This window comes from Saimiri boliviensis, chromosome 8, assembly GCF_048565385.1.
Source record: "Saimiri boliviensis isolate mSaiBol1 chromosome 8, mSaiBol1.pri, whole genome shotgun sequence".
Classification (NCBI taxonomy): domain Eukaryota; kingdom Metazoa; phylum Chordata; class Mammalia; order Primates; family Cebidae; genus Saimiri; species Saimiri boliviensis.
In genome coordinates this window covers 28,588,519-28,601,759 of record NC_133456.1, presented here as the reverse complement: position 1 = coordinate 28,601,759, position 13,241 = coordinate 28,588,519, and the positions used below count along the sequence as shown (strand labels likewise).

General features: G+C 45.8%; 1 protein-coding gene across 4 annotated transcripts in view; it reads right to left on the bottom strand.

The window, feature by feature from the left end:
• The window catches only part of ADCY5 (adenylate cyclase 5), a 160,561-nt gene that overhangs the window by 64,245 nt on the left and 83,075 nt on the right, over positions 1–13,241 (bottom strand). For all 4 annotated transcript variants that reach the window (XM_003941664.4, XM_074404232.1, XM_074404233.1 and 1 more), the window contains exon 2: positions 2,202–2,351. In XM_003941664.4, the coding sequence (XP_003941713.3) occupies positions 2,202–2,351 (150 nt within the window). The remainder of the gene's footprint in view (positions 1–2,201; positions 2,352–13,241) is intronic.

Here is a 13,241-nt window from a genome sequence, read left to right as displayed (position 1 = left end):
CCCCCTGAAACCCCATGTCAGTTGCCTGTTAACTCTGAGGAGAGACCACCCTGGGGACTGGAGCTGCGTTTTGTCCAGTGCCATGGCCCAGAGCCTTATGAGTGAGAAGCTGATACATCAGTGAAGGGTGGTGTTCTCTGTGGGTAAGTCTGGTCTCCCCAAGCAGCAGGAAACATGACCACCAAAGGCCAACTCTCAGTAAATAGTTACTGGTGACAGGAATAGGAATTAAAGGGCAGTGTGGGATGACTGGGAGAGACTGTGCTACAATTTGTTTGGCTTCATGAGAAGCTTCTTACATTTACAATCACCTCTGGGGCTGAGGGCCAGGAGGGATGGGCAGGGGGCTGCTGAGGAACAATTCTGAGCCCACTCATCATAGGGCACCTAGAAGCTTCCCCAGGGAACCCCATCAGCTCTTTCTGCATGGCTTGCCAGCTGTGGCTGGCTGAGAAGCACCTGTTCACAGAAAGCTTCCCCTCCTTAGCATATTGGCTCCAAATATGGAATGGCAAAAATATGCTTTCCCCTAAATCCCAGTGGATTTGGTGGAATGTCCAGACTGGCCCAGGCCAGAGCAAGGAAATTGTGGCAAGCTGTAAAATGGTAATTTTCCTGGAGAAGTGAGAGGGGCAGCCCCAAAAATGGAAGGAGGAGGAGGTATCCTGATCTCAGGTGAGAGACACTAAGGCCTGGAATGGGGATGAGATGACAGGCTTTCCAGGAATGCTGAGGCCTAGGGGTGAGCATGGTGCAGTGTACCAGAGGTGAGGTACATCTGTCAATAAAGGCCAGTGGGAGAACCCCAGGGACACCGCCAAGCAAGGGTTTCCTTCAAGATGCTGGACCCAGAGCACAGACAGGGCCAAAGAGTGAATGGGGAGAGCCAGGCCAGGGACTGGTCATAAGTGGGGACTTGACAAGACATGGCAGCCACCAAGGCCGTGCTGGATGGGGAGTGGAGACAGATGGGGACTAGGGGGCCTGGAGAGGTACTACAGAGCTTTGCCCCCTAGTTTGACTGTCTGCACATCACCAGCCAGGCCACAGTGACCCACTTAGGATGCAACCAGATGGCATCAAGGATGCATCCCCGCAGTAGTAAAATACTATGCTCTCAGGGTGGCCACAGTATGTGCTATGCTGGCCTGGAGGTGCGAGTGACCACTGACATCTTGGCCATTTCTCCGTGTCCCCCACACTCAAAGGAACAACTTCCATGTTCGTATCAGCCATGGGGGCTGACACAGCATTCGGGACTCAGGCAGGCTCCACTGATGCTTGCTGAGGGTCTGGGGAGACAATAATCTAAGAGGGGAGAAAACCCTCAGGTTTGGAGTAATCTTATCTCATAGAGGCCAGTGGGAGACCTGCAGGACCCGCCCACTCTCTCCCCTAGGGCCACACAGCCACCCCCAGGCCTCTCATGTGGAAGCCATGTCGCAGAGTCACCAGACTCCTACCTGATTCACACACAGGAGAGGAGACAGTGGGGGTTGAGACCTGGAACCCAAACAGGACTCCACCCCCAAAGCGGGAAGGGCCGGACCCATGATGTGGCCCTCAGCTCTGCTCCCACCCCACCACCCAGAAGTGGTGCACACAGGGTAGGCCCCTCTTTTCATCAGGAATCTGTGACCCTGGGAATGGCCTGCCTTCCCTGGACCAGGCAGGTCTAGGGAGACGTGGGACTGTCTTCCTTCTCTGAATCACCAAACCCCAGAACTCAGAGAGAGGAATAGCCAGGTGTGGGATGCTTCAGGGGATGACAGCTCCTGTCTCCTCTTCTTCTCCCTCATCCCTCCCCTGCAGAGCACCTTAATCCCAGTTGGGAATGCTGGCTGCTCTCCTTACCCCAACACAAGGGGGTACAGTGCAGGGAGGGAGTGCGGAGAGGTGCAGGGAGCAGGTGGGAGTCCTTTGGGAAGGAGGGAGGGACCCTCTTGCTGCTGGGGCTTGTTTGCAAAACACAGGGACACCACAGGGCTATGGGCATCTGGCCTTGGGCACAGGCAGGGTAGAGCTCCCTTCCCACAGGGTCTGGAATGCTGGACTCTCTCCAGGGGAAACATTCCCCATGGGCTGGGCCCCTCCCAGGGAGTGGGGCTGGCAGCTGTAATGAACACCCCCAGGGGCCCATTTGAGGCACATCTCAGGTCTCTATTCCTTCCCACTGCACAAGGGCAGGGAGCCTCACTCACCTGCTGCTGGTTCTCCCTCTGTGAGTGGAGCCGCGCCTGGATACACTCTCGGGTCTCCTGGAAAGCCTGCCTCTGGGAGACCTCAGCCGGGTAGTGGGTGCAGACACCCACGATGTTGGTGCAGGAGAAAATGAGCACATTGGAGACAAGCTGCAGAAGGAGAGAAGAGCAGACCGAGCTCAGATCCTGACCCTCCTGGACCCAAAGCATGGAGCCCTCAGCCCCCATCTCAGCAAACAAATGCTGAGGGCACCCCACACGTGGCTGACCAGTGGGAAGAGCTGGGCATAACTGATCAGGCTGATATCCTCAAAGCCAGAAGCTTGGCTGGCCTGTCATGGGGTATGCCCTCTAAGGACACTGAATCATCTAATAATCATACTAAACATGCCTATAGTACCAGAAATTAAAAGGTTACATGTACTGTGACAGAGCTGTGTGTATGCTGGGGGCAGGAGGGCCACCAAAAGGAAGGTGCCACAGGGGTGATGGGACTTCCCTTTTGAAAGTGTGATAAAATCCAGCACAGGACAAAGGGCCACCCTCCCCCAGAGATTAGCTCCAACAAATCAAGGCCTCTCGAGCCCCCTCAGGTCCTCAGTGCTGTGCTAAACACTCTACGGAATGAAAGAAGGACAAGGCTGGCTAGTCGGGGTCTGTGGTCACAGTGGGTCTCCACTCCTTCCTCCCTGGGCCTCTGGTCTTTCTGTTTTCAGCTCCCTGACAGCCAGCGCACCGGCCGGCCAGTGCCTGCCATCTCTCCCGCTCCTCAACAACTGAAATGTGTATGTGGAAAAGTACCACCGACCCTCCAGGTCAGCAGATTTTTCCCTCTTGTCCCTCCTGTTCAACACCACACTGGAGGTCCTAGACTGTGCTGGAATTCTTTTGAAGGGAATACGTACTGAAAAGCTAAGGGAAAACGTAACACAATACAACGCGACATGCAAAGCAAGGTTACACGGCACACTCAGATCCCAGCGAGTGATGTGTAGGCAAAATTTCTCTTGGCACATAGAGCTCCGGGGATATCTGAGTACATGAGTACTGTTGCCCTTGACTCAGGGCCACGTGGGACAGAGCCACACAATGAGGCTCTCCTAGGCTGTGGGGGTTTTGAGCTGCACCTCAGTTACTCCCTCCAAAAACTTCCTTCTTAGTTCCAGCTCCAGAAGGGGAGCTGGGGTCAGCCCTGCACCTTCTGGCGTGGCTCCCTCAGACCTCAGGAGGCCTGTGTTGGTCCCACATCCTGGGGTGAGGAAGGCACGTGGCCATTCGGATCCCAAAGAGCTTTGCTATGGGACGTCAGCTGCCTGGCAGTGGCCCTGGCAGATGATTCCTATGCTCTTATCTAGGGGTCTCTTGGCTCCCGACTCAGGTCTGTTTTCTACCTAAAGGTTTTGCCCATCACAGCTTTCAGGTGGTCCTGGCCTTCATCCAGAGTCCTCAGCCAGCCTGGGCCCAAGGCCATGGGGCTCCTTGCTGGATGTGGTACCATCTTTCCCTGGACACATCCTATGGTATTGTGTGCTCCAGTCCAGAAAAGACTTTCTTTCCCATTCCGAAGTCTTACTCCCTCCTGGCTGAAGAATGCCCTGAGAGCCCCAGGTGCCTCCTGGATGTGCCTTCCAAGAAGGAGCAGGTTCAGAGTTCCAGCTCCCCTCCTTAGCTGGCTACTGTTGCTGACTGATAACTCTCACATCCTTTCACCCCAACCCATCTACCCTAGACAACCCCATCGCTGTCATTTAAACGCACGACATGGGAAAAGTCAATATATCACAAGGAAAGAAGACCCCTGGTCTTCAGAAACTTACAATCTACTTCAAGAGTATTACAGACGGAATGCTTGTGTCCCTCAAAAGGACCACTAAACCAAAGAGCAGCTGGACAAGCCCGCAGCTTCTGGAAGATTCATCAGAGGCAAGAGTGCAGGAATGGGAGACAGGTCCAGACACTGCCACAGAAGCCCAAAGCACGAGGGAACAAAGACCTGCATGTGCCTGGGAGCCCGCCAGGGCAGAGCTGACTCAGAAGCAAGAGCCCCTAAGACCAGGGAGAAGAAAGTCCAGGGAGAAATAGACCACGGCTTGCAGTAGTAACCAAGGTAGTGATTATGAAGGGAGACCCTGAAAACAGGCCTCTGGGAAGTCACTGTAAACCACTGGGGGAGGATAAGGAAGAAGAAATGAGGAAATGGAGGCTGAGGGGTAGTCCCACAGGGAACACTGAAGGGTGATCTAGTTAGGGGAGATTTGTGTGAAAAGAAAGGAAGGTGCAGGGTGATAAAAACAGGAGTGAGACAGAAACTGGGAAGGAGAAGATGAGGAGCTAGCCTCAGACAGGCTAGTGCCTCATGAAAATATTATACAACACAACCAAGTGGGCTTTATCTCAGGAATGAAGGCTGGCTCAACTTAAAAAAGCAATCAATGTAATTTTCCATATTAAACTGAACATTTTTTAAAAACATAGGATCATTTCAATAGTTTCTAAAACATCATTTGGCAAAATGCAACATACATGAATAATTTTTAAACTCTTACCAACTTAAAAATAGAAGGGAAGTCCCTTAAGCTGATCAATGGCATATACAGAAAGCTGCAGCTAAATTATGTCATACTTAATGGTGAAAGACTGAATGCTTTCCCCTAAGACCAGAAACAAAGCCAGGTTTTTCCCTCTTGTCCCTCCTGTTCAACACCACACTGGAGGTCCTAGACTGTGCAATCAGACAAGAGAAACAAAAGACACACAGATCAGAAAGGAAGAAATAAAACTGTCTCTATTTGTAGATGATATGATTGTTTATGTAGAAGAACCTCAAAAAACTTAAAAACTACCAGAATATGCAAGTTTAGAAAAGTCATAGGATACAAGATCAATATACAAAAAGCAACCATACTTTTACATATGAGTAAATACCAATTAGAAGTAAAATTTTAAAGGTATAGTTGGCTCTCTGTGTCTACAAGTTTTGCATCTGTAAATTCAACTAACCTTGGATCAAACCCTTCGATTTGGAAACTATACATATTTTCCATCCATGATTGGTGCAATCTGTGGATGCAGAACCCATAAATATAGAGGGTCAACTGTACTATGACATTTTATATAAGGGACTTATATAAGCATCTGAGGATTTTGATATCCCCAGGGGGTCCCCGAACCAATGCCCTGTAAATACAGAAGGCTGGGTGAACCCTTTAAATAGCACCAGAAACCATGAAAATACTTACATAGAAACTAACGAAACTAACAGAAAATCTAAAATTAGTCTTAATCTAAGACCTGTTCACTGAAAGCTATGAAACACTGATGAAATAAATTTTAAGACTTTAATAAATGGAGAGATAAACCATGTGCAGAAAAATGCCATGTTCTGATGTCAATTTTCCCCAAACTGATAGATGCAACGCAATCACAATAGAAGCAATAAAAATAGCCAAAATAGTTTTGAAAAAGATTGCCAACCAAGTTAGCAGACTCATACTACTCAACTTCAAGAGACTTACTATAAAGCTACAGTAATTAAGACCCCAAATGTGGTACTAGCATAAGGGTAGAAATATAGATATATGGAATAGAATTGAAGAGTCCAGAAATAAGCCTTTATATTTATAATTAATTTTTGAGAAGGGTACCAAGACAATTCAATGGGAAAAGAGCAGTCTTTTCAACAAGTAATCTGGGAAAACTGGGTATCTACATGCAAAAGAATGAGGCTGGAACTCTTACCTCATATTATACACAAAAATCCACTCAAAGTGGATCAGAGACCCAAATGTGAGAACTACAAACATAAAACCCTTAGAAGAAAACATAGGGATAAATCTTATAACCTTGGATTAGGCAATGATTTCTTATATATCACACCACACATACAAATAACAAAAGAAAAAAATAGATAAATTGAACTTCATCAAACTTTTAAACTTTTGTGCTTCAAAGGGCACCATCAAGAAAGTGAAAACACAACCCACAGAATGGGAGATAATATTTGCAAATCCTTGTTTCACACCTTTAGTTTTGAGAAATGTAAAAGGCAATTACATGAAAGGAGTCTTCTTAAAAATGGTGCCAGATCCTCATTTGTATGGCAGTGAGTAAAAAAAAAAAAAATGGTGCTAGAACAATTAAATATTCATATGATAAAAGCAAACCTCACAAAATATACAAGATTAACTCAAAATGGTTCCGAGGCCTAACTGCAAAACCTATCATACAAATTTTTAAAACAATGAGATACTACTACACACTATTAGAATGGCCGAAGTTAAATTAGATTAAAAATGGAAAGAAAAGAAGAAAGAATGCAGTAACAAGTACTGGTGAGAATGCACACAAATGAACTCATACTTTCCTGGTAGAAATGAGAAATGGTACAGCCATTTTGGAAAACAGTTCAGCAATTTCTCATCAAGTTAAATATGCACTTGCCCTATGACCCGGCAACCTCACTCACGTATATTTTTCAAATGAAATGAAAAGCTATGTTCACACAAAAATCTCTGCATAAATGCTCTGGACTACTACTCAGCTATAAAAAGGAACAAACCACTGATACACACAACACAGATACATCTCAAATACATTATGCTAAAAGGAAAGAAGCCAGACTCAAAAGCCTGCAGATACCATTTAGATGGCATTGTGGAAAACGCAAAACTGTGGGCACTGCACATAGATCAGTGGTTGCCAGGGAGCAGTGGGTGGGGCTGACAGCAAAGGGGCAGCACAGGGAAATCTTTTGGGGTGATGAGACTGTCCTGCATCTTGACTGCATTAGCAATTACACATCTATATGCGTCTGTTACACCTGCAGAACAATGTGCTAAAAACTGAATTTTACTGTATGTAAACTACACCTTAATTTTTTTTAAAAAAGTGAGGGCAGAAGTCATATCTAGGAGACTAAGAGAGAAAATGTAAGCAGATGGCCAAAGAGTAGACTTCCTTCTTTCTGAGGCTACAAAGAGAGGCCAGAGTCTATTTTGAGACATGACCTCCAAAGTAATTATCAAGTGGCTGCTGCAGCATCTCTGTACTAATCCTCCTGGTCTCTCCTGCTGTAATCTGACTCCTCCTATAGCCAGAAGGCCAATGGCAACAGACAGTGCAAATCCAGGTAAAAAGATGTGTGGTAACCCAATAGCGGTCCAAATGGCTTTGCTAAGCTTAGTGTGCCTAGGTGTATATCTCTCTTTCACTAAACACAAAACCAGGCAGGCAGAAAGAGGGTGCTGGGGTCTGAGGATGGGGTCAGGAGCAGGGCTACTGGAAAGGGGGATTTCAGCAAGTTGAACCTGAAAGTGAAAAAGAGATTAATAGCGAACTCTCTCCCTCTCTCTCTTTCTCCCCCTGCCACACACACACACACACACACACACACACACATACCCCATCTGCCAAAAAAGCAGGAATCTGGGCACCAGGTCTTAAAGGGTGCTAGGGTCCCTGTGCAGATGCTCAGATTATGAACAGTAAGGAGACATTGGTAAAACCTGATGGAATTCTGCTTACATACTCCTGGGAGGGAGTCTGAACTTTAAAAATGATCTCACACATTGGGGACAAGAAAGGTATGTCCAAATCCTGCCCGGCTCTCTTCTCCTCTCAAACAGTGATCAAATAATGAGCACCTTCTTATACCCCCATAAAGACAGTACAAGTAAGTATAAACCCTGTCCTTGTGTAAAGGACTTAATTAGTAAACAATAACAGGTATCCGTCACTGCTGAGGCTTCACAACAGCAGGTACGCAGGGCCTAATTAAGGGTTTATTGGCTTAGGCTGGCCTCACAGGACATATTTAACACATGGAACATGAGAATGTGTGTGTGTGTGTGCATGCATGTGTGTGTGTGTGTGTGTGTGTGTGTGTCCTGCTATGAAGGAGCGTGTGGCATATACCCACATCACACCAAGTGGAGTGAAAAGGAGACCCAATAATACAGCAGACCGAAGCCCTGGAGTAGCCTCAGCATCTGCTTTAAAATAGCTGGCAGGATGCGGGGGCTCACACATGTAATCCCAGCACTTTGGGAGGCTGAGGTGGGAAGATCACTTGAGTCCAGGAGTTCCAGACCAGCCCAGACAACACAGTGATACCCCATCTCTACAAAAATAAAAATAAAACATTAAAAAAATTCACCAAGTAGTCCCAGCTACTTGGGAGGCTGAGGCAGGAAGATCACTTGAGCCCGGGAGGTAGAGGCTGCGGTGAGCTATGACCATACCACTGCGCTCCACCCTGGGCAACAGAGCAAGACCCTGACTCCAAAACAACAACAACAAACAGTTTTAAACAAGCCCTGCAGATGTATGGGTCCACGTGGACAAGGCCCACGAGGGTCCCAGGGCCGCACCAGGAGAGACCCTACTAGAGGGGGAAAGTTTGGAATTCTATTCTCAGAGTCAAAACCAAGGGGAGATGCCTATGAATATGTAATACTTCCAAAACCCCAGCACTTCTGAAACCCAATCTCTGGCTGCCCTCAGGCTGCAGGTTTCATCTGAGCCGAGAGTGGGAAGTTACAGTGCTTGGTTTATGCACTGTCTCTTCGGCAGAAGACTTAAAGAAACCCCGGCCACTGGCCTCAGACACTGTGGTCATTCTGCCTCATCTCTCTTGAGTTTTCAGGGGGCTCTGTGGGCCCACTGCAATAGGCTTACTACTCAATAATCCTGGGAAAGGCGCAAGGCAAAGGGAAATGAGGAATGCATGGGTTTGGAGTAGAAGGAAATCACTCAGGGACTAAGGTTGGGGAAGACCCCTGCTCAGTTTGCCCTTTTAGCTCTTTTATGTGGCTCCTGTTCCCAGTAACTCAGCTTGCCCCTTGCAGTATGGTTCACAGGTGAATGGTGGTGGCTGTGGTGGGAATCAGAACTTCCTGGGGAGCAAGATTTGGTGATGAAGGAGGTAGCAGAATGTTCAGTTAAATTTGAATTACAAACCAGCAACAAAAACATCTTTTGGTATAAGTAGGTCCCAGGCAATATTTGGGACCTACTTATACTAACAGAAAAATTACTCATTGTTTTTCTGAAATTCAAATTTAACTGAGTTATCCATAGTTTACTGGGCAACACTACCAGGGGTCCTTTTCAAACCACACCTCCCCTAGTCATGACAACCCTCTCCCCAGGCTCCTGCTCACTCTTCCCTACTCCCTCTTCCAGATATTCCTCCACTTGTGAGGACAGAGTAGACAGACTACAGCATTTTCCCTGTGCATCAGAGTTTCTGCAATCACCCCGATGAAGTGCAAGTCAAAGAGGTGAGATCCGATTTTCCAAATCCACTCAAGGGCCACAAGAGGCTGGTCCACCTCAGGGACTCTGGGGGCAGAGGACCAGCTCCCCCTACTCTGGGCAGTAAAAAGGAGGGGAGGCCCAGTCCTGCAAGGTGTCCCCTGGCCCCAGCCCTAAAGACAGGCACAGCTCCTTCCTGTTCCAGTCCTTTGTCAGTTTACAAATACATAAAACTAACAACGAAATGAGTCCCAAATAAAAGACGCTGACAGCCTGGCAAGAGTTCCTTCCTCCTACACTAGATTTCATTTGTCTTACACAGTGGCGGTGGGAAACTCAGGTGACCTCAGTGGAACCCCATTAAGATATAAAATAAAATAACTCAAGGAAGAATAATCTTAAATTCTATACTCTTAGAAGGCATATCGGCACGGTTCCTTGTACACTATACCATGCTCAATTAGTTGCTTAATGGGTATTTTTTTTAACTATTACATATTTTTCACTGTTTTTCTAATCATAATGAGTGGCACCTCTAAAATTTTTCCTTTCAGGAAGAATAAAGATTGCCGTATGTGTTTTTGGTAATCAAAATTGCGTTATCTCTGCTTGGGGGCTTTTGTGATGAGGTGCTCTTTCAAGGAGGTAACCGTTTCTACACCACTGGCTCTGGACAAACAGGGTTAAACCCATCTCTCTGCTCACTAGGGCCCTGCCCAGATGACATCCCCCTTCTCCTCTCCTTTCCGGCTAGGATCTAGCTGACCTGGGATCATCAATCTCCCTTGTTCTGGAACACCCCCCCTCAAGAGTTTAGGATGCCTCCTAAGGGGCCTCCAGCCTGTGTGAATACCATTCTTTATGCCAGAGATCTTCAAATTATACCCTTAACATCATGACATCTTCCTACCCAAAAACCCGCCAGGACTTTTCATTATCAGTAAGCTAAAACCCAAACTCCTGTGCCGGCATTAATGCCCTCTAAGTCTTATCATAGACCACATCCCCTATCTCATGCCTACCTAATCTATAATATGATTCTAAAGTGTAATGTTTATTTAACACAACTTTAATGTCACTAAAACTAGAGCATGAAATATTAACAAATCAACAATTGGCATCTGCTTTTTAAGGAAAAACAAAATAGACTAAAATGTGAAGAAAGACAAGTGTCTGTGAATAATTGGGTCCAGCAATATCCAGTCTGCAAAACACTTTCACATGTAATTTTTCTTTTCACCCTCATCAAATCCCTATAATATAAGCAAGTTAGGCAGCATCATCCCCCTTCTGCCAATGAGGAAACAGGCTGGAGGCAGGGTCCTGCCTGGGATTCAATACAAGGCAGCTGTAGAACTCGGATCACAGCTCTCTCTCTCTAAGCTCACAGCTCATCTTACTCTACTGTACTAAGCTGTTACTTATCCCAACGTAATTTAGATCTAGTTTTGTTTTATTCTATTTAATAAAGAGACACTCAACTTTCTCTCACCCTTGTCCCAGACGCCCCAGGCCTTCTTCATAGATCCTGGTCACACAAAGTACTGCTGATTAGGGACCTACTCCCAGCCACTGCCAGATTCGATGAATGTCCTCCGGGGGCACTCTCTCTAGGGAACTCATGGCTGTGGGTGAGAAAGGCCCACCTATCTCACAAGGCAGTCTTACTCTAATATAGCTTCCCTTAATTATTTTTTATGGAGCTATAATTCAAATGCCACAAAATGCACTCTTTTAAAGTGCATAATTCAGTAGTGTTTAGTGTATTCACAAGGCTGTGCAACCATCACTACCAACCCTGGAACATTTTCAACAACCCCAAAAGAAGCCCCATGCCCAGCAGTCACTGCCTATTTGCCACCCCACCCTCACCGAGCTCCTGGCAACCATGAACCTATTTCCCATCCCTATGGATGTGCCTATTCTGACACTTCACATAAATTGAAGTGAACAATAGGTGGTCTCCTGTGTCTGGCTTTTCTTGCTTTTCATGATATTTTCAAGGTTCATCCACATGATAGCACACACAGGCTGAGAATCCTTTATCTGAAGTGCTAGGGACCAGAAGTATTTCAGATTTTGAATTTTTTCCAGATTTTGGAATACTTACATACATAATGAGATATCTTGGAGATGGGACACAAATCTAAACATAAAATTCATTTATGTTTCATAAACACCTCCTACATGTAGCCTAAAGGTAATTTTATACAATATTTAAAGTAATTTTGTGCATGAAACAAAGTTTGTGTTAAGTACTTATGTGTTGAATTTTCCACTGTGGTGTCGTGTTGGAGCTCACAACATTTTGGATTTAAAATTTTCAGATTCAGAATGTTCTACCTGGATCAGTATTTTCTTCCTTTTACAGATAAATAATATTCCACAGCACAGATCTACCACATATTGTTTATCCACCACCAAGTATAGACATCTGAGCTGTGTCCACCTTTTGGCTATCATGAATAATGTTGCTGTGATGAACATTCATGTGCAAGTTTTTACATGGAGATATTCTGTTTTCTTGGGGATATATCTAGAAGCAGAATTGCTGGGTCACATGGTAACTCTATGTTAACATTTTGAGGAACTGCCCAACTGCTTTCCAATCAGCTGTACCACCTTACGTCCCCACCAACACTGCACGGGGGTTCCAATGTCTCCACATGCCCCACCAATACTTATTTTGTTGTCTTTTTCATGTCATCCTAGCAGGAGTGAGAATGGTATCTCATTGTGGTTTTAATGCCCTTAAATTTGTAAAGCAAACAGCAACAATTACAAAGGAAAGAATGTCTTCTATAACTTGCACAGTTGTGCCTTTAGAGAGAAGTGTCCACATCGTACACTTTGTTATTTTAAATTACTTATTCCTAGGAAGACCTGTTCTTTGCACAGCCAGAGAGAAATAACAGCTTTCATGTAATAGTGCTTACATGAACAAGACAAACACTGACGGAGTGCCCAGCACTGGGAAACCGTGCCACTGGTTACCCTGCCCTCTAGGACTACAGATTTGGTGGGGAAGTCAGTCAAGGCATGGAAGGTGCTGCAAGGACATAAACTCTGCAGGCTCCACAATCTCTATCCTCTATCCTCAAGTTAATTTCATAAACATTAAGTTAGCAAAGAACATGCCAGAGGAAATATCCTTAATATACAAATTATTTTGCCAATTAACAATAAATGGGTAGGATTTAACAACAACAACAACAAAAAGGCCAGATGCAGTGGCTCATGCCTGTAATCCCAGCACTTTGGGAAGCAGAGGCAGGTGGATCATGAGGTCAGGAGTTCAAGATCAGCCTGGCCAACAGGGTGAAACCCTATCTCTACTAAAGATACAAAAAATTAGCCGGGAGTGGTGGCACGCACCTGTAATCCCAGCTACTCTGGAGGCTGAGGCAGGATAATTGCTTGAACCCAGGAGGCAGAGGCTGCAGTGAGCCAAGACCGTGGCATTGCACTCCAGCCTTGGTGACAGAGCAAGACTCCTTCTTGGGGTGGGGGGGAAGCTAACAACAAAAAAATGGGTAATGTGGATGAATAATTAGCTTTCCAAAGTAAAAATACAAATGACTTACAAATGCGTGAAATGAAAGATGTGAACCTTCAATAGTAAGCAAAGAAATATCAATAAAAGCAGTATTTTGCCTATTAAAATAGCAAAGCTCTTTTGTCATAGTAATATTGTTGGCAAGAATGCAATGGAATAGGTGCCCTCCTACATTATCAGTGGGAATCCAAATTGGCATAACCTTTCTGGAAAGGAATTTGGCAATATGT